The sequence below is a fragment of the Gobio gobio genome (assembly GCF_949357685.1).
Source record: "Gobio gobio genome assembly, chromosome: 15".
Taxonomy (NCBI): Eukaryota; Metazoa; Chordata; class Actinopteri; order Cypriniformes; family Gobionidae; genus Gobio; species Gobio gobio.
In genome coordinates this window covers 19,192,013-19,212,737 of record NC_137108.1, presented here as the reverse complement: position 1 = coordinate 19,212,737, position 20,725 = coordinate 19,192,013, and the positions used below count along the sequence as shown (strand labels likewise).

The window sequence follows — 20,725 nt, the reverse complement described above, 5'->3', positions numbered from 1 at the left end:
AACCGTTATGTTTTTATTACATTAGAATGATCAATTTCTATCTTCATACAACGCGGGTCCCCTTATAGTGAAGACACCACTTTGCGCAGCCATGTTTCTACAGTAGCCCAATATGGACTAACTTCTTTACAGAGCGCTAGCTACTCTCTGCTGTCTCAGATGACCACATCTTTGTCCTGTGTCGTCCAACTGTAGAAACATGGCTTTCTCTATATGCTTCGAAGTTGTATTCAGTTGTATTTTCAGTTTCAACTAAAGGAAACATAGCATTGTAAACATCACATTTTAACATCAAACAATTTTACCAAAGATTATTTTTGTTCAACACTGAATTGAACAAAGATTATTTTTGTTCAATTCAGTGTTGATTCAACAGCAGTGATGTAGAATAAATCATAGTGTAATGTTCGGTGATATTATTAATACAATTTTTTTTTTTTTTTTTATCTCAGCATTGCTTCAACAGTAACTGAGGATGCAAGAGTGATACTGAACCAACATAACTTTGTATCATTAATTCAATGCAATTAGCGTTGACATCAACACTGACTCAACATTGTTTCAATGATTACAGTAAAAAAAAATCCCTGTAAAATTTACTGTAAAAAAACGGCAGCTGTGGTTGCCAGAACTTTACCGTAAAAAATACTGCAGTAACGTTTTAGGTTTTTAGGGACAGCACCAGATAATTTAAACGTTTATAATGTAATAATTACGGTTATACATTTTTTTATTTTACAGTTCAAAACCGTATAATTTAAAGGTTTATGAAGTAATAATTACGGTTAAAACATTTTTTTATTTTACAGTTCAAAACCGTATAATTTAAACTTATAATGATAGGGCCTCTTGACTTATAATGATAAGGCCTCTTGAGGCTATATCTCTGCAATTACATATTGACACCAATATGTAATTGCAGAGATATAGCCTCAAGAGGCCTTATCATTATAAGTATGGACCACATGATGGTGCTGTCTCGAAACCTTTTAAGTACTTTAAAGTCATGGTGCTGATGACACATACCAAGTTTTGTAACGATACACCAATGCATTCATAAAAAGTATAACATTAGCATTTTATATCATAATACTGCATTGAAGTCAATGGGAATTTAAGGTTTTGTTCTATTATAGCGCCACCAAGAGGCACAATTCCACCATTTTTGTTATGTGTCCTCAGAGTGAGCCCATACATATGTGTGTCAATTTTGGTGAAAATATCTAATTTAGTTTTGGAGTTATTGACATGTATACGAAAAAAACACTTAAGAAATTACTGACACCTGACTTTGATTGGATTTTACTACCCCTTACTATCAATATTTTGACATTTGGGCTGTAACACTTGTCTATCGACCTATGTTTCCGAACTTCTGACGCTGGTTTCATTTCGGTCGGACAAGCGGTTTTGAAGATATCAGAAAAAGTTTTTTAAGCACTAAATTACAACGCTGCACAAACCATACGCAGAAACCTGGCAAGTCTGGTATTGTTGGACTCAACAATGATTCAGCAGTCTAAGGAGTTGACTCTCATGGAAATAAGTCTACTAAACCCAAAGTTGTAAGCATTTGGGGGGAAAAATTCAGGGCATCGTGGTGATGACACATAACAAGTTTCGTAACAATCCGTTCATGTGTTCATAAAATACAGCATTTTAGCATATAATTCAAAATAGCCGATAGCCAAAATGGCCGATATGGTAAAAATGTATATCAGTGACAATGACATCCCGAATCTAACGAATCATCTTTTATTCTTTTTGGAAAAACGGTTCAGAAGTTATAAGCAAAAATAGCCATCTTTCGTATCTCCGGACCAGTAGGTGGCGCTGCGCCAAAATGCACAGCGAATAACTTTACATCTGAGGCGTTTAAAGACTCCATTTGACCATTGTTTATTTCTAAAGAAACACAACAATGTATAAAAGGCTTCATTGCCTTGTATCTTACACTATTCGCCCTGTAGAAGCCGTTTTTGTAAAAATAGGCTAACGATTGCATAATAACCCCGCGACTCTGTCGTGCAGTAGAGAATTTACCGTATATACCCGTATAGACAGGATGCATTAACTTAAAATGGTCTACTGGCGTAAAAAAATTTCAATAAATAAATACTATGCAAAATGACAAAATAAATAATCGGAATACTTACCAAAAGTTGCCCCTGCTCACGCTCTCCGTCTCTGCAAGATTCGGTGATTCAGATTTCACTTAGCACAACTACTAGAAGACTTACAACTGTCAGACTGGTTGCTCACGTCACATCTACGTCGTCAAGCTCAGTATGAGGCTGCGCAGTACGCTCAGCCATCAGGAAGTGAGTACTTCTAATTGGCTTCACTTTTCTGCATTGAAGTCTATGGGGTCGCTGTGTCCATTTCTTTTACTGTCTATGGTGATGACATGTACCAAGTTTGGTTTGAATGCAAGAAAGCATTGCGGTGATATAGCCTTAAGTGTATTTTTGCAACTGCTACGTAAAATTTGTTTACACGTTGTTTGCGAATGGTTGTACGGATCAACTTGAATTCCTTAACTTGTTGTCTGCATTGTCTGAAGATGATCTGGTTAAATTTTTGTGCAAATTGGACAAACCGTCTAGGACGAGTTCGCAAAAGTAGGATTTTCGGAAAATTGTGCTCCGCACCTTTGGTGCTTGGCCCCTAATTGTGATGTTTTTGGTTTCAGTTTACAACACTGAAACAGATTTTGGCATCTTGCTTGAATTGTTGCGAAATTCCTTGGTTTTATGAATTATTGGTCCATTATCATAGCCTGACAAGCCAGACCCACATCAAGATGTTGGGTCTGGGAACTCACCATTGACAGGACTCAATCCGAGGGGCGGGATAAACGGTTCTCTTTCAAATTCCCTCTGCATGCAATTGGATAGCGCCATGAGCGCCACAACCAACCAGAGCAAAGAAGAAGGTGAAGCCGAGCTAACGTTAGTTGATAGACTTTCGCCGTATCCGGTAGGCAAAAACGTCGAACATATCTTCTTTTCTTAAGAATGACTTCAGTGCCGTTTTTTGTTCTTTTCTCAAAGAAGAGCTGAACTCCAAGTCTTCCAGAGTCGCGGCCAAAGCCGATTCAAAAGACCACTGTTAGTCAGCTTTGTTTACGAGTAGCATGCAGAACTGCCGCAACTCTGCCGTGACGTGCCGTCATTATGTTAAGCCCGCCCACCGACTCTACACACGCTGTGATTGGCCTGACCAGAGTATGGTTTTTCCAGCTCTCAGGACTACCGAGAGTTGCTAGACTACATTCGCGGCAAAATACATTTTCTGCCGCTAGGGTGCGTCTAGATTTCTAGGCTACCATTATCATTCAGCACTATGTTAACATAAGCAGTGGGTGTGTACAGGAGTGTCTTCACTAGCCTATATTTAGTGCACCTTCTCACATGTCACGGCAGCATATGTTCTCTCTTGGTTTTGAAGAACCTCTGCTTTCAGCCTGGTGTAATGTTCTTCTCTCAAGTATAACATCGGTGAGCTTCATATACTGATTTCTGCATTTCATTCTGTATGATTATAATGTGTTTTACTATTAGCAGGAAAGCAGAAGGATATACCGATTATTAACTAAAGACGATTTTCCCTTTCGAAATACATTCCCTCAAATGTTCCCTGGTTTTCACCATGTGTTTTTTTTCTCACATTCTTAGCTGCACTGACTGATAAACCTTATCACAAATACTCATTCTTGCTACTTTGAACTTTGTACCTCAGAACAAACAGTTCTGGTTGGTCTATGTTTCACCAATCAGCAGCTTTGTTTACAATAATCAATCAGAGGGATCCAACAGAGTGAACCTTTAGTGAAAGATTTGTCATTCATTCTTGAAACAGGACAGCTACATGGTGAGTCGCTACAAAAAAACATAATTTATTTAAACTTAAATTGTCATTTGTACCTAACTATATATATGTGATCTGAGTGGAAAAGCATCTTGAACAAGAAAATATAGGCTGGTACTTTATTCTGTCCATCAGGAATTGATTGGATCTTTGTGGTTCAAGTGCAGATGATATTTAAAGGTCCCGTTTTTCGTGTTTTTTTTAAGCTTTGATTGTGTTTACAGTGTGCAATATAACATGTGTTCATGTTTCACGTGTAAAAAAACAGTATTTTTCACACAATTTACTTATCTGTATACCGCTGTTTTCACTGTCCTCAAAACGGCTTGAAAGATTTCCCTGTTCTATGAAGTCCCTCCTTCAGAAATACGTAATGAGTTCTGATTGTGCCAGCGGTTCCCGTGTTGTGATTCGACAGCAGCTTAGCGCACGTTGCCCGGGAAGGTCACGCCTCTTACCATAACGGGGAGATGAACGCGCTCAAACTACAGCCCCTGAAGGCCAAACAAAGGTGATTTGACTCCGGGATGAAAATAAAAGCGTCTGAACGACATGGCGACAAACACAACCGAACCGAACGCAACACTTCCTCTTCTCCACGAGGGAACAACAAGACCACGCCCCCTTTTTCGCGTATTCTTGTGGGTGGAGGTTAGTCGACAAACTGTTCTACTGACGTAATTAAAGCAGGATGTACAGAGATGTAGTCCAAACTGGCCGTTCGCTGTAGGCTTTGAAAGGGAACTTCTGTTAAATAAAATATTTCGCTTGGCATTGAACTTTGAGCTTTATACAGGTATTATTTATGCTCTAACAGCAACATTACACACTAACTAAAGTTTGAAAAATGGGATCACGAAGAACAGGACCTTTAATCAAATTAAGCACGGACTTAACCAGACTGCACGGACTCTGATGATGACACAGCTGTTTCACGATTGGCCAGATTCACCACATGACAGCGATCACCTGTGTTTCGTGTTTATTCTAAAACCTTCAGTTCCACTAATGCTCACAAATCTGTTTTTTATAACAGTAAAACCTCCTTTCATGTAGTCGCAATGTTATATTGTCATGTTTATCAAAATAAAACTGATAAAAAACGTAGACCCCACTTTATTGATAGTGTAGGCTTATGTTGAACTTTATTATTATACAAACACACGCTGAATTAAGCAGTGCATAAAAGTATTACATGACAATAATGTCTCTGAAACATCTGTTTATTGCCAAATATTGCATTTATTTCACTTCAGCTGCGTTAAAGTATGCAAACACAGCGTGAGCATCACTGCAGGAAGCAGAAAGTGTCCGACTTCACGTCTCCGTTTGAAGCTCCTCCCCGCCTGCACACGCGGTTCCCTTTCGAACGGTCAGTCGTACTGCGTCGCTAGACATTGAATTCCCATTGCGTCTAGCGACGCAGTACTCGTTTCCTTATCTCAGGGAACCGAGGTTACTTTAAGTAACCGAGTATGCTTCTCATCCACACTGAAATTTCTGAAAACGGCAAATTCACCTTACTTCGTATGCGTAAAACCTCATAAAAGCTCACCGAGATTATACAGACATAACGTTATCACGCAATTCTTCTGGCAGGATCATTTTATTTAGCAACATATTTCACCATTCACTGATGTGTCCAGGTCGCACTCACTCACCAAGTAACATATTTTAGCATATTTTAGTTACTGTGTGAAAGTGAATAGCACATAAATGGCACAATAGCGGTATAAACATGTGTAAACAAACGTATTAGTGTGGACATGGCTTTAATGAAATATTTGCTTTTATTCAGTGGTCATCATGAACAGAGCATGGGCTTTGTTCAAATCCCATCCATACATCTCCAATGTGGTGGGATACACAACGCTGTTTGCCACAGCGGACCTCATTCAGCAAAACATGATGGGAAAAGCTCAGGACAAAGTGACAGAATACAAACCGGATAGAATGGGACAAGAAGATCCATCCAAGATATCCACTGAAGGATTTACTGTGGCTGGAGAAGCAAAGACAGATGATCTGACTTTGTTTAATACCAAAATAAGTGACTCAGAAGGCAATAAAAAAGCCTTGGAAGAAAATAAAACAGCGGCTCCAGTACGACATGTTCCACAGCAACACAGCATCGACTGGGCCCAGACTGCTAGGGTGGCACTGGTTGGGTTCTGTTTCCATGCCAACTTCAATTACCATTGGCTACGAGGACTGGAGAGGATGTTTCCAGGGGGAGGGGCCAAAAGAGTGTCACTGAAAGTGTTTCTGGACCAGCTATTTGCAGCCCCTATGACAATAAGTGCTTTCTACATTGGTAAGAATCATAATGTTAATTTTATATATATATATATATATATATATATATATATATATATATATATATATATATATATATATATATATATATATATATATATATATTCTCACCAAAATTAATAACTGAAGAATTTCCATGTATACTGTACAATCAAACAAAATCAATACAAACATATATTGGCGCACAAATTAATGAATAATGATAAACTTGTAAAGGGCTGAGCACATTGGAGGGTGCAGAGGATCCCCTTGAAGACTGGAGAAATAAATTCTGGACCTCTTTTAAGGTAAACATTGAAGACCACAAGAGCTATTGAACATACACCGATCAGCCATAACATTATAACAGGTGAAGTGAATAACATAATGCGCCCTGCCACAAAGCAAAAATGGTTCAGGAATTGTTTGAGGAGTCTCAATCCAATCCAGCATCTGTGGGATTTCCTGAACAAACAATTCTGATCCATGGAGGCCCCACCTTGCAACTTACAGGACTTAAAGGATCTGCTGCTAACATCTTGGTGCCAGATACCACAGCACACCTTCAGGGGTCTAGTGGAGTCCATGCCTCGACGGGTCAGGGCTTTTTTGGCAGCAAAAGGGGGACTAACACAAAATATGTGTCATAATGTTATGCCTGATTGGTGTATGTGTAAATATTAAGGGCTCTGGATCAATTTTGACACATTGGTTTACTCTTTGTTTCTCTTTCTGGTAGACTGGAGCGGTGTACTGGTCAGCAATGCAGGTACTATATCTTTACCATACTATATCTATTTGTTCATCCACCTGTCCATCTGTTTCAAAGATGTTTCTTCACCCCCCCCCCCCTATTTATATTCTTCATGTCTCAGACTGTGAACTTCTCCCTGATCCCGCCAGTGGCTCGTACTGTTTTTGTTGGAGGAGTTGCTCTTGGATGGACTGTCTTCTTGTGTCATTTCAAGCAACAAAAGAGTGACTTCCTGAGCTAGGCTTCATTCTGCTTGCCATTGAATTTAGCCAAAATATCAAAATGTGCAACATACTATGTAAATACACTCTTAAAAATAAAGGTTCCAGAAGTTTTTGTTTCCTCAAACCTGCTAGTGATCAGTTCCTAAAAGAAACTTTTAGCGTGAAGAACATTTTAATAATCTTATGAACCTTTTTCCACTGTAAAGAACCTCCCAAAGATTCCATTTAAGGTTCTTCTATCAATGCCATGAAGAACCTTTATTTTTAAGAATGTATGCAACTACATATAAGGGAGGCATTAAAGCTAATGTTTTAAACAACTGCGATTTTTACAAATCATTTTCCTTGTCTCCTGTTGGAGTAGGAAATGTACAAATAAAAGATTATTTTAAATGGTCAGTTATGCTACATAATACACACATCATTTGTTACACTAATTATTTTAGAAACATTAAATTTGCAATGAAACGGAAGTAGCGACGGATATTTTCTTCCACAGTGAAATGGATTATCAAGAAAGTAATAATGTAGGCACTGGTAATCGGTTCTATTAAACATTATGAGGTAAAAAAAAAATGGGGTCTTTAATTTAAAAGTCAGCATAATGTAGGCTAAAGTGGAACCAAAAAAAGACATTGTTCACATAAAATCTATTCAGAAAATTGATTGGGTGAATTTTCGTTTCATGCTGATTTTTTAATTAAGGTTTTATCATTCAAAAGAAACTTTATAAGAATTGGTCAAATATATGCATACATGTTTTAAAATAAAAAGTTTAAACATTCGCTCGGAGTTTGCCGGTTTTGATGTCCACATGTTCTTGTTCAAGAAATTATAGTGGCTGTAGCATTTCTATCATAAAGAAGTGGAAAAATATTAAAGATTAAGTAAACATTCGAATTAAATGTTTGGCCAAAATTAAACAAATTTGTATATTATGTATTTTAACATTGTTGTTTTTGATACTTTATTTGAACCAAATATTATTGCCTATTTGTTATTGAGTATGTATTGAAGTCATTTTAAAGGCTTAGGTCTTTGCTCGTCTATTTTTATTTTACAATAAACATATGTATTCATTATAACAACTTTGTAATTAAACTCTTTATGTAGCTGAGCTAGACCACACTGCTGTACTATTATAGGCCCTACATTTTAATTTGGCTATTTTTGTTTGCACCCTTTAAGTATGAAGGTCTGTGCTGTTTTTTTTAATTTTTTTATTGCAATATTAACAAACAGAACAAGTCGATACATACAAGAAATATAAATAATCTTTCAAAACAAAAGGGAAATTATGGTTCAATATACTTTTACAGAGGAAATGTAAAAGAAACTTATAATATATTGAACAATAATCCTAAAAAAATTAAAAAGAGAAGAGAATAAAAGAAAAGAAAAGAAAAAGAAAATAACTCTTCTTTTCTTTTTCTTTTCTTTTCTTTTCTTCTCTTCTCTCTTCGCACAAAAATAAAGAAAAACATATTAAGGAAGAATATTAAATATGGCACAAATGCTGGATGTTCTTGTTAACAGAAATACATAACAGATGTTTAAATATATCTTCAATTCTTCTTTGAAAAAGTTAAAGTGGGGTTTACTTTTCATATATTTACATTTATGGATATAAAACTTTCTGATATATAAAGGAAGGTTTATACAAAAACTTGAATTACATTATTGTGTTTGACATAAAACCCAAAAAGAATGTCTATGTGATAAAGAAAAGTTACAAAAAACCTTTTGGACAATCAGAGCATCAAAATTATTCCAGAAAGACCAAGCAAAAGGACATTCCCTAAACAAATGATCAACAGTTTCAGAAGAGGCTTCACAAAAAGAGCAGGAAGTATCAATATCACTTCTAAATTTAACTGGATACAATCTTTGAATAATTTTATAGGATATTTCTTTAACTTTATTTGTTGGAAATAATTTCTGAGGAAGTGACCAAACATATGACCATTTAATTAAATCAAAAAGGTTATTCCATTAAGAAATGGAAGGAATTGAAGTAACAAGGTCCAAACAGAATGACCTGATAGTTGGATTTATGCACTGAAAAACAAATAGAACCAACCACAGTGGATTCAGGGCTAGGGGGATAAACAGAAGTCTCTGTAACACTATTATTGTTTCTAAACAGCATACAGATTTGGCCTTGAAAACTATATTCATTTCTTTACTAGATACTGGGAATTGATATCTTGAAACAAAATCGGAATAATTAAATAAATTACCATCACTATTAAACAGCTGGTTAACTAACATCACCAGTTTTATTCACTCAAGTTCAACTATACAGCTCTTGCTGTAACGTAACCAACCGTGTACATGTTTCTTCAGTGACAGGCAGCGTGAACCAATCGGGACGCGCGTTTTCAGTCACATGGCTCATAGCGTTCCGTAATCTCGCTATACGTCCTCTCGCGATCTTTCCTTTTCCCTTTTCACTCTGAGTCCAAGATGGTAGGTAGCTTGATTTCTTATGGAATCTACCAGTGTCCAAAATCTTCCTCCATCCTTAGCGATATCTATTCTAGTTCTGCCGCAGATGATGTTTAGAAGCATTACATACCGCTATAAGTGAAAAGATGTATGTATTAATGTGGATTGTGTATGAATTTAATAAGTAAATGCCGGCTAACGCACATCGGGCCGCAGAGCTGAGACTGCTCATGTGTCGTTTGTAAAAAATAATTGCGGATGTCTGACGACAGCGTGTTACCGTCTCATTAATCTTTTGTTTATAAAGATATAGATGAAATTCATAATGGCGTTTAATTTAGTTGACTGGGCAGAAGGAAGAGATCTATTGCAAACTCGTGTTGGCTAGGCTAGCTGTACCAGTGCTAGCCACATCCACACGAGTAACAACTTAACTGAGACAAATGTATAACTTGCATGTGAATGATAGTAAAGAATTTATTTTTGTTAGCAATTATTGCTCAAATAGGGTGAATTCAGGTCGATTGGGACACATTTTCAAGTCATCTCAATGGCAAAAAGTGTCCCAATCACCCGGAATTCACCCCAATTGTAAGTTATCTTGTACAATTTATTTATAAAGCTAATTTGTAATGGTACTTTTTATTGATGTGTAATTGACTTGTTTTGTGGAATCTCACAGGGAGTTGACATCAGACACAACAAGGACCGCAAGGTTCACAGGAAGGAGCCCAAAAGTCAGGATATTTACCTGAGGCTCTTGGTCAAGGTAAGAACCATCATGAAACCCAAGACGGACAAATAAGCAAGAAACTGGCTGTTTTGATCAGTTGTCAATTTTTTCCTCTAATTTTATACCAATTCACTCTGTGTGTTGTAGTTGTACAGATTCCTGTCTCGTCGTTGTGATGCTCCCTTTAACAAGGTCATTCTGAGGAGACTCTTCATGAGCAAGACCAACCGCCCACCTTTGGCCATTTCCCGACTGGTGAGTTTGAACCCCAGTGTTACTTCTGTAGATCTTGTTTGCATAAGACCTGTTGCGTGATAGTAATTGGCTGGGTATTAAAGGCACAATATGTAAGATTTTTGGATTAAAATATCCAAAAACCACTAGAATAGTGTTCTATATTTTGTTGACTTGCATGACTAGCTGGGTACTTGCGTTATCCCAACTGTTTCCAAGAATGTTTAAATCCAGAGAAAATTCGCCAGGACACAAGCAGTGTTCGTGTGTCACCAATCAATGACATCATACTCGCGTTACCAGCGATTTCCTGTAGAAACCATGGAAACACAAAGATGCTTTAATATATTAGGTGTTTTATTAGACAGGTGAGCAACTGTTTGAATACATCCATCGACAGAAAACTAATGATTGTTATACAGCTCAACACAGTTAGTCTTATTGTTTAAATCTTGTTTTCTTAATTTACAGCGAGTACCATGTTTAACCATGCCTAATATCGATCTAGCTTATTGCAGTGTGCAACAAGTGTCTCATAGTAGCCGCTGAGCGAATGAACAGAGTAACATTATAACATAACTTTCAATACACTCAAATGTATCTAATATGATAAAACAGCGTTGCGTTACCCCACATACGCATGACCGGAAGAAGCGGAATCGATAATCTGCGACATAATAAAAGCTCTGCGAAATCCAGGCATCATCAAGCTACGCCTTTTGTGTTGAATAAGCGACCTCTAGCAAAAGTTGCATATTGTGGCTTTATAACAGATTTCGCAATGTGATTTTTATTCACAAGCTTGCGGTTCGATTTCATTCTGAATTCATTTGATATCGAATCTTTTGGATCTGTATCAGCTACAGTACATGGCCAGTTTTCTCAAGGAAAGGAAATCTCTCAACTTATGTAAACCTATTTAGGGAACATGTCAGTTGGTACATTACTATAATATTAAAGGTTAAAAATAACTGATTTATATGCACACATTTTAAATTACACTGGGAATTTGTTATAATAACGTTTTAATAGCAATGCACGATATGATATTTTTTTACTGATAATTAAGTCCTTCTCATGACCGATAACCAATAAGTTTATATTTTTATATTATAATTTCCATATTATCTGCACGTGCACCCGGGAGAATAGAAAATCTAAGATGCACTGATGAAACTGATAGTTTAGTAGCTCTGGCCTAACTGTAATGGCAAATATCAGTCCTAATTCAAATGTTTTTTATTTGTTGTGTAAGGCACCACAATACTTAGTAACAAAGTGTTTATCAGAATTATGGTTTATCTGCACTTAACTCATTAACAACAAATTTATATTCAAGTATGTCATGCATAAAAACTGCATATTAACCTTTAGTGCATGAGGATGCATAATACATTAAATACATGATTAAAATGCATTGCCATTTCATTTGTCAACATCAAGAAAAAAGTGCATCCTCAACCAAAGGGCATAGGGCATTGTTGAGATTTCTCTGAAATTATATAGTTAAACAAAAGAAATATGTGGGATGAGGAAGGTATGTATAAGTGTTTTTCAAAAACATAATATATCAAATGCATTGGTCATCAAGGACTATGAAATCCATTACTTTGTCGTTTATGGCTTTAGCATTTTCGCTGTCTCTGGGAAACTTTTTACATGTTCAAATGCCAGTTGAAAGGGGATCGTCGCCCCGTGTTTTAGGCCGGCTACACACTGCAAGCGTGGCAGCGTCTCAGCTGCGTGGTCTGTCCGTTTTTATTTCGGCTCCCATGTTAACACCTGCGTGATGCGCTTATCAGCACGCGATACGCAAGCGTGTTGGAAGCGTTTCCATGCAAAATTGAATAGGAAAAGCTGTTTGTCATTTTGACACGAATACATATTAATAAATGACAGTTTGATGTTTTAAAGTCTCTAGGTTTTCACATAAATGCAGATATCATTGTAATAAAAATAAAAAAAAATAAAAAATATTGATTTTCAAGTATTGCACCTGTCAATCCAGAACGAAATATTCTGTAGCCTATAGTTTGCTGTCAATACTGAAGTGAAGGCCTTTCTGGTGTGCAAAAACATAGAAAACGGCACACCACGCGTGTCGCGTGAAAAATAGGTGTCGGTTTTATTTCTAGAATGCAAGCGGTTTCGGCACGGCTCGAGCCGCGCCTGTCACGCAGGCAGTATGCAAGCTCTAACTTGTTAACATGGAAGCCGAAATAAAAACGGACACGCCACGCAGCTCAGATGCTCATGCCACGCTTGCAGTGTGTAGCCGGCCCCTTTAATACAGCTTTGCTGCGATGACGCCCTTTCAAGTGAGAAGATTTGTTGTATTAAAATTTGACGCCTTTTTTTTATAGCAATAGCACTAGCACTGTCCTCCGCTGCCACGGAGAAAAACTTCCAGACCGGCGAAGACATGTTCACAGATGATGACGCATTCGTGAGCTGCGCGACACATTCGCTTGCACTCGGAAAGCAGACGAATCTCGGGGTGCGTCTCAATCAGCTATTTCAGTAGTCAGGGCACTGATCAGGGAATCAGACAATGGGTTGACTCTCTGATCAGTGCCCTGACTACTGAAATAGCTGATTGAGACGCACCCTCGGAGAAATCAGACTGATTTACCACCAAGCGTACTTTATCGGATCTAGTTATCAGATTTCTTTTATTTATATAAAAGCAATAAAAATTACGTCATTTACACCCATATCGCCCGATAATTTATTGGTCCCTACTCTTTAATCACAACAATTAGAGCAAGTATTATGAGTTGTATAATTCAAATTTTTTTTTTTTTTTTTTTACATTTAAACAGTCCACTTATGACAGATTTATTCCAACATAGTTAAAATATTGTAGAACAGGTTAAGTACAAATATAATGAATATCTAATATAGTGCTCTAGGGCTGTGACTAACGATTATTTTGGTAATCAAGTAATCAGTCGATTTATTTTGATTAATCTGATAACTTTTTGTGGTAATAAAAATAGACGAGCAAAGACCTAAGCCTTTAAAATGACTTCAATACATACTCAATAACAAATAGGCAATAATATTTGGTTCAAATAAAGTATCAAAAACAACAATGTTAAAATACATAATATACAAATTTGTTTAATTTTGGCCAAACATTTAATTCGAATGTTTACTTAATCTTTATTTAATTTTTCCACTTCTTTATGATAGAAATGCTACAGCCACTATAATTTCTTGAACAAGAACATGTGGACATCAAAACCGGCAAACTCCGAGCGAATGTTTAAACTTTTTATTTTAAAATCCCGGTGAACAATTGCTTATTTAGAAACATTGATGTGCTTGTGTAGGTTTATAAATGATTTACCGTATTTTCCAGACTATAAGTCGCTCCTGAGTATAAGTCGCATCAGTCAAAATGCGTCATGAAGAGGAAAAAACATTGCAGTGCGTTGGCAGGGCAGAAGCAGTGCGGAGAGCAGGAGCCGCGTGCCCGCCCGCCCGCTGTGCATTCACACTGGCAGCGTTTGTCTCGCGCTGCTGAGCCTCTCCCGGCAGAGCGTTCATGCACCCATCTGTGGACTCGTTCCTCCAGCTCTGGCCATCTTGCTTTCAGTCTGATTTTAGCTTTCTTTGTTTTCTTCACTACAGTTAAAGTAACCTCTGCTTTTCGCCAGTCCCTCACAAGTTTCTCACTCACTCCAAACTTTCTTTCTGCTGCTCGATTACTGTTTTCGGCTGCTTATTTTACTACCTGCAGTTTGTAATTTGGGTTTTCTTTTTGGGGGCATTTTGCTTGACTTTAACTGAAAACTGAAAAAAGTTAACTGAAATATTAACTTAAATTTTTCAGGGGTAGGCTACAGGAGTAGCATAGAGCGCCCTCTTGTGGCAGTAGACGTAGCTTAATGTTTATTCTTGGCAGAGAGTATGAATACATTTTGATATAAGTCGCAGGACCAGCCAAACGATGAAAAAAGTGTGACTTATAGTCTGGAAAATATGGTAAATATATACGATACCGAGTTACTCGACATGGGTAAATTGCAATCAAGGACTTTGTTTAAAATCAAGTACTCAAATTTAATTGCGGAATCATGACAGATTTTGAAAGCGGAGGCTTTGTTTTGTAAAGTGCAATAGTGTGATTTAATGGATGAGAAGCACTATAATATTTTGTTCATCACTAACTTCATAGACTGAAAAATCAGATGCTAAACAATTGCTGATCCCCATAGACTTGCGTAGTATGAAGAAATAAAAATACTATGGTGGTCAATGGTTACTTGAAACTGTTTTGTTACCCACATTCTTCAAAATATTCTCTTTCAAGATCCATAGAACAAAGAAACTCGTACAGATTTAGAACAATTTGAGGCGGATTAAATGATGACAATTTTTTGGGGGGTGAAATATCAAGAAAATTAGATATAATATCTCTCTATCAAAATAATGATTGAAACCCGGTCCTAATAAACCTTTTCATTCGTCTCATGCAAAGTTTTCTTGTTTCTTTGCCTCTAGATCCGTAAGATGAAGCTTCCAGGCCGTGAAAACCTGACTGCTGTTGTTGTGGGAACTATTACTGATGATGTCAGGATTCAGAATGTCCCTAAACTGAAGGTAAGACAGACATTGAAAGTCTGGTTCATCTCCTATAAGCTTTGTCCGTCCGTCCACGTCCATTTTGCTTCCGATTCTGTGTTCATGCTAACTTTGTTCAACCTGAGGTTGTTAGACTTTTGCATTGTCATTTTGACAATTGCTTGGTGGGTGAGTGCATTATAATCATTAATGAAAAGCACAACAACAAAACAGTTCAATGACAAACTTGCTTATATTAAACTAATAAATAGCATTGAGCAGCATTGTGGCTAGCCAACATGTCAGCTGTGGAAATACTTCACACTGAAAACACTGCAGAGCAAGACAATGTTTGCAAAACCGTAATTCAGGGAGGTGGAAGCTCACTCGCGTCGTATAACACAACGAACTCAATCAAACATTTAAAAAAGCAGACAAGTCATCATTACACGTGTTTCTATTGAGTTTATGAATATAATAATCAGAGGTGTTCAGATTAGCGGAGTTTTGTTCAGAGTGTGCGCCGCTCTCATCTCTGCTTTGAGCGTAGATTTCAGAGAATGAATGTGTGATGCACGCGAGATTCATTCATCATACAGTGGTTGGCTGTTTTTGTTCCATTTCAGCACCGAAAATAGCGTTGCCATTGACGACTGACCATTATAATGAAGGAAATCCCACAGAATAGAATCTAGCTTAAAGGGATAGTTCACCCAAAAATGAAAATTTGACATTTATCTGCTTACCCTCAGGCCATCCAAGGTGTAGGTGTCTTTGTTTATTCAGTAGAACACAAATGGAGATTTTTAACTTCAACCGTTGCTGTGTGTCACTCATAGAATGCATTTCAATGGGGTCTAATTCTATTAGGGTAAAAAAAAAAAACATGCACAGACAACTTCAAATTAATCCATGCGGCTCGTGACGACACAATGTCTTAAGACACGAAACGATCGGTTTGTGCGATAAAACGAACAGTATTTATATAATTTTTTAACCTCAAATACAACACCATGTCCAACAGCCCCGAAAGCGCAGCACTTCCGGAAAGGAAGGTCAATGTACACTAGGGTTGGGTACCGAAATCCGGTTCCAATATGGCACCGGTACTTATATAACCGGTATGTACCGGACCGAATCAGAACGCAGATTTCGGTTCCTCATTTCGGTGCCAAAATTCAAACGTGCTTTCGCGCTTTGGCTGAGCCAGAGACAGACGCTCAGCGCTTGTCACATCACAACTCATGACAACTATTCAGTGTTTTCAACGACATCATGTTTATTTCAGGTTTCAGACATTTAAATGTTCATAAGTAGGCTACTAGCAAAAAACACACACTGATGTCTATGAAAGCGGCAATGACAATCCTTTCAGACGGTTATAATTTGACTAACGTTACGTGTTTTATTCACATCAGATAAATGCACATTATATAGTAACTATATTGTTTACTCTATTCTTCTTCCAGTTCACTGGTCACTTACTTTCATGTATTTCGTGAGACGAGAATGAACTCAAGTGTTGTAAATCCGACAGATCCGATTCTGAGGCGCAAACTAACATGGCGCCGCCCATTGCGCTTTATAGATCAACTAACACACATTCACTCACACATTTGAACATCAGATAGTTCGTGACACAGTTAAGAAGTTTGTGAATATTTTGAATAAAAAGAAAAAACGAAATAAACCCGATACAGCTGAGCTGTCAGCGCTATTGCGGCTGCTGTGTGTCATGTGAGAAACATGACGCGTCACCATGGAAACATTAAGGCGATGTGTTCAAAAATATTTAGCCAGAGAATATGATCATATTTCAAAATAAAGCTGAAGCTCGAAGCTGGTTTGTAGCAGAGCAAGAATACAGACGACTGCTGTTATTACTGTAACTGTTTAGAGTTATATTAGGCTTGTTGTAGTTGGGTGGCTTAGGTTTTACTGTGAATTTGTAAATATGTCAATTATAATTTGTAAATAAGTAAATTGTGTTTTGTATTTATTTATATTCATACATTTAAGTATACATTAAACTTTTAATAAATGGTTCAATTTAAATAATAAATAAATAAATAAAAAGCCATTTAATGTCATCCACCTCGTTTGGTGGCCTTTAAAAAAAAAAAAAAGTATCGGTTCAGGCACCGTTTAGGCACCGGAACCGTTTTAAAAGTATCGGTTTGGCACCGGAATCGAAAAAAACCCAAACGATACCCAACCCTAATGTACACGATTAAATACTCTGGAAATACTACCAAACGTCAGTGTCAAGCTAAAAAAGCTGTCAAAGAAACTGTTCAGAACAGGCCACTTGCTGCAATTTTAGCGCAATGAAAGCGCAGCACTTCCGGGAAAGAAGGTCAATGTACACGATCTTGTGTAGAGACCTCACACACAGGAAGTGAGGTCTCTACACTAGATCGTGTACATTGACCTTCTTTCCCGGAAGTGCTGCGCTTTCATTGCGCTAAAATTGCAGCAAGTGGCCTGTTCTGAACAGTTTCTTTGACAGCTTTTTTAGCTTGACACTGATGTTTGGTAGTATTTCCAGAGTATTTCAAGTTTGTGTCACAGCTTGCAAACCAACCGCGATGCTTTGACTAAGTCAAGGGTCTCCAACCTTTTTTCATTTGAGAGCTACTTTTTAAAAAAGAAAGTCAAAGAGAGCTACTCATGTTATATAATACTTAAAACTCTTAAATAATGCATCATAATTCTCATATTAACAACTATCCAAACTGTTTTACACCTGAAAGAGTATAGTAGTAGTTCCAGTAGTCAGTACAATACCACTTTTTTTTAAATAAATGTTTTATTATGTATGATGATAATCTTAAGTAAATAATACATAAACATGTAAAGGCTGTATGATGTTTAAAAGTAAACATTGTTTATAAATGAAAGATCAAGTGAAAAATAAGCAACCATTAATAATTAAATAATTAGTATTATTTATTTCATAATTATTATTAGTAGTAGTAGAGACGTATTATTATTACATAGAGACGTAGCTAAATTTACTGTAGGCTACAATCTGTAGTCAATCTCTTCACGTTAAACCAAACTTTTATTTTGACGGGTTGCCGTGATTACCAGTGTCTGTGTTCATGATGATATGACAGTGGGTGCGCATCTCATTCTCATTCAGCTCCCTAGTTCAGTCAGGGATCAGCCCATTGACTTATGTCATGATCAGTGCCCTGACTACTGAACCAGGAGCTGAATGAGACGCACCCAGTTTTCTCAAAGAAATGGTAAATTCTCATGACGGTTTATGTGTTCGTGTCGGCAGAGACTACAAGAGCGATTGCACGCGCGCTGCGCTCGTCTTCCACACAGACGCATAACATGCAGGAGTAATTTTGCAGTTTATTATTTACAGACACTAGTATATATTCGGCTTCAGTCTGGAGCCCTGCGCTTAAATCAACACTGAAGCGACTGAACGCTATGGTGAGCTATTTTTAGAACAGACCCGCGGGCAACTCGCGTGGTCCTTGCGGGCGACTCATGTTGTTGACCCCTGAGTCTAAGTCGTCGCTTTCCTTCTTTTTAAACCCAAAGTGCTCCCACACATCTGATTTTAAGCATGAAGGCGCTGGATTTATATTTACTGCCATTTTTTTTTTAATCTCCTCGCTCTGACTCCGTAAACAAGAAGAGGTAGACGTCGGCGTCTGTGTAAAGTTAGTAGTACGGGTAACTTGCTCTACAGCGATACTAGCGGCTGGCTGACCAAATCGCTCTTCCTGCAATGCATATGGGGGTAAACACTGGGATTTGAATGGGATTTATGTATCGATACTCGCAGCTTAAAAATCAATAGATTTCTTGGGAGAAAAAAATATATAAATTTATATCGCAGAATCGATAAAATTGCCCAGCCTTACAGGTTACGTTTCTTCCTGAACAAATGCGCACCGAGTCCATTTCACGTGAATCGCGGGACAGTTCGAGTGCCACCTCCTTCAGAGTCTCGGGTTCTGTATTGCACATATGTCGCACTGTACAGCCCATATATATATATATATATATATATATATATATAGAGAACATCACAATATTTATGTCATTGTATGCATCTTGGAGAGATGACATGGATGTTTAAATTTATGCTGTAGATGTTTTGTCATGTAAGCAGTCCTAAAAGTCTCTATGTTGGGTGTTTTGATGTTTCAAGAACTGCAAAATACATAGGGTGTTTTTTTCACCTGGCAGTGAAATAAAATATTTTTCTTTCCTGTGCCTTCCCGCAGGTGTGTGCCCTGAAGGTGACCGACGGTGCTCGCCGCAGGATCTTGAAGGCTGGTGGACAGATCATGACCTTTGACCAGCTGGCACTCACTGCACCTAAAGGACAGGGCACCGTTCTGTTGTCCGGTATGTGTGCAAAGCAAGAATACTTTGTGTAGAAAACCCATTCAATGTATATCTGATTGTTGTTCATAACCTTCTCATTTTTGTAACTGCTTGAGTTGGTTAATTGTTTGTATTTGTTCAGCTAAGCTGCAGGTTGTTAAAGCACTTCTTCTTTGTAAACAGGACCCCGAAAGGGCAGAGAGGTGTACAGGCATTTTGGGAAAGCTCCTGGAACCCCCCACAGCCACACCAAGTAAGAGAACACTGAACTTTCATTTCAAGCCTTCATGAGCTTGAGGCTGTTTGATAAGTTAATTGTTGTGATGAACAGTTTAACCGAAAGCGTGTTCTTCTCTCCTCTAGGCCCTATGTGCGCTCCAAAGGCAGGAAGTTTGAGCGTGCCCGTGGTCGCAGAGCCAGCCGAGGCTACAAGAACTAAACGTCTGTCTTTTTGTATTCAATATTGCAATGCAAATAAAGATTGGGTAATATTCAAAATACAATCTTTTGTAGTTGCTTTTCTTGATCGAATTTTATGCTCCTTCAGAACATTCTACCTTTTTAACCCGTTTACTCGTTTTGAAATTGACACCCAATATACACCCAAGGCACCGAAATGACTGACTTCACCACATCAAGTGGAAACGCGAACCTAATGATGAAATGTTTTGTTTACAACTGTAGGTACATGTGCGTGTGCATGTTTCCAATACAGTTTCAGAATCAATCTTACGCGAAGATAGCTGAGAATTTAATTGTCAAGTTAAAAGAAGTTAACGTCAGAGGAAAGATGCACAGACCTTGATTGAACTTTTGAAGTTTCCATTTGAATTTGCACAAATCAAACTAGCTCTGAGCAGTTTGTGTGAAAATAGATTTATGGAATGTTTTGATCAGATATAAATTGGTACAATAACTCCTTATCATTGAAGCATGTTTTATTAGATTGTGCCGTTTTAACCCTGAGAAGCCTTTTTTTATGCCGTTAACTCTTGAAGAATTTAACAGTTAAACCAAACAGTGTTTGCATTTTTAGCTAAAATAAATAGTAAAAATCTGATAGTTTTACAATTTCTCGCCTTGAAAATAACCACAGAAGCTGGCACTGTTAAAAACAAACATGAATTTATGCTAATCAATTTTACTTGAAGTTTATAAATTCATAAGTGTCTTCACAGACGTTTTGTACCAGTTTAATCACCTAATTTTTATTCAGCCTGTCATTGATAAAATACATTTTTA

General features: G+C 37.4%; 3 protein-coding genes across 3 annotated transcripts in view; all 3 read left to right on the top strand.

Moving 5' to 3' along the window:
* Positions 1-20,725, top strand: part of gtf3c6 (general transcription factor IIIC, polypeptide 6, alpha) — a 1,355,101-nt gene that overhangs the window by 1,145,057 nt on the left and 189,319 nt on the right. The gene's annotated exons all lie outside the window — the stretch shown is intronic.
* LOC307138286 (mpv17-like protein) lies at positions 3,836-8,225 on the top strand. The gene is made up of 5 exons (XM_079836507.1): positions 3,836-3,873; positions 5,669-6,184; positions 6,403-6,473; positions 6,905-6,934; positions 7,041-8,225. Exons 2-5 carry the CDS (start codon positions 5,677-5,679, stop codon positions 7,158-7,160), a joined length of 729 nt encoding a protein of 242 aa, XP_079692633.1. The 5' UTR covers positions 3,836-3,873; positions 5,669-5,676; the 3' UTR covers positions 7,161-8,225.
* Positions 9,584-19,986, top strand: rpl18 (ribosomal protein L18). The gene is made up of 7 exons (XM_079836311.1): positions 9,584-9,612; positions 10,274-10,360; positions 10,472-10,579; positions 15,068-15,166; positions 19,381-19,504; positions 19,667-19,736; positions 19,847-19,986. The coding sequence occupies exons 1-7, from the start codon at positions 9,610-9,612 to the stop codon at positions 19,920-19,922; spliced, it is 567 nt and encodes a 188-aa protein (XP_079692437.1). The 5' UTR covers positions 9,584-9,609; the 3' UTR covers positions 19,923-19,986.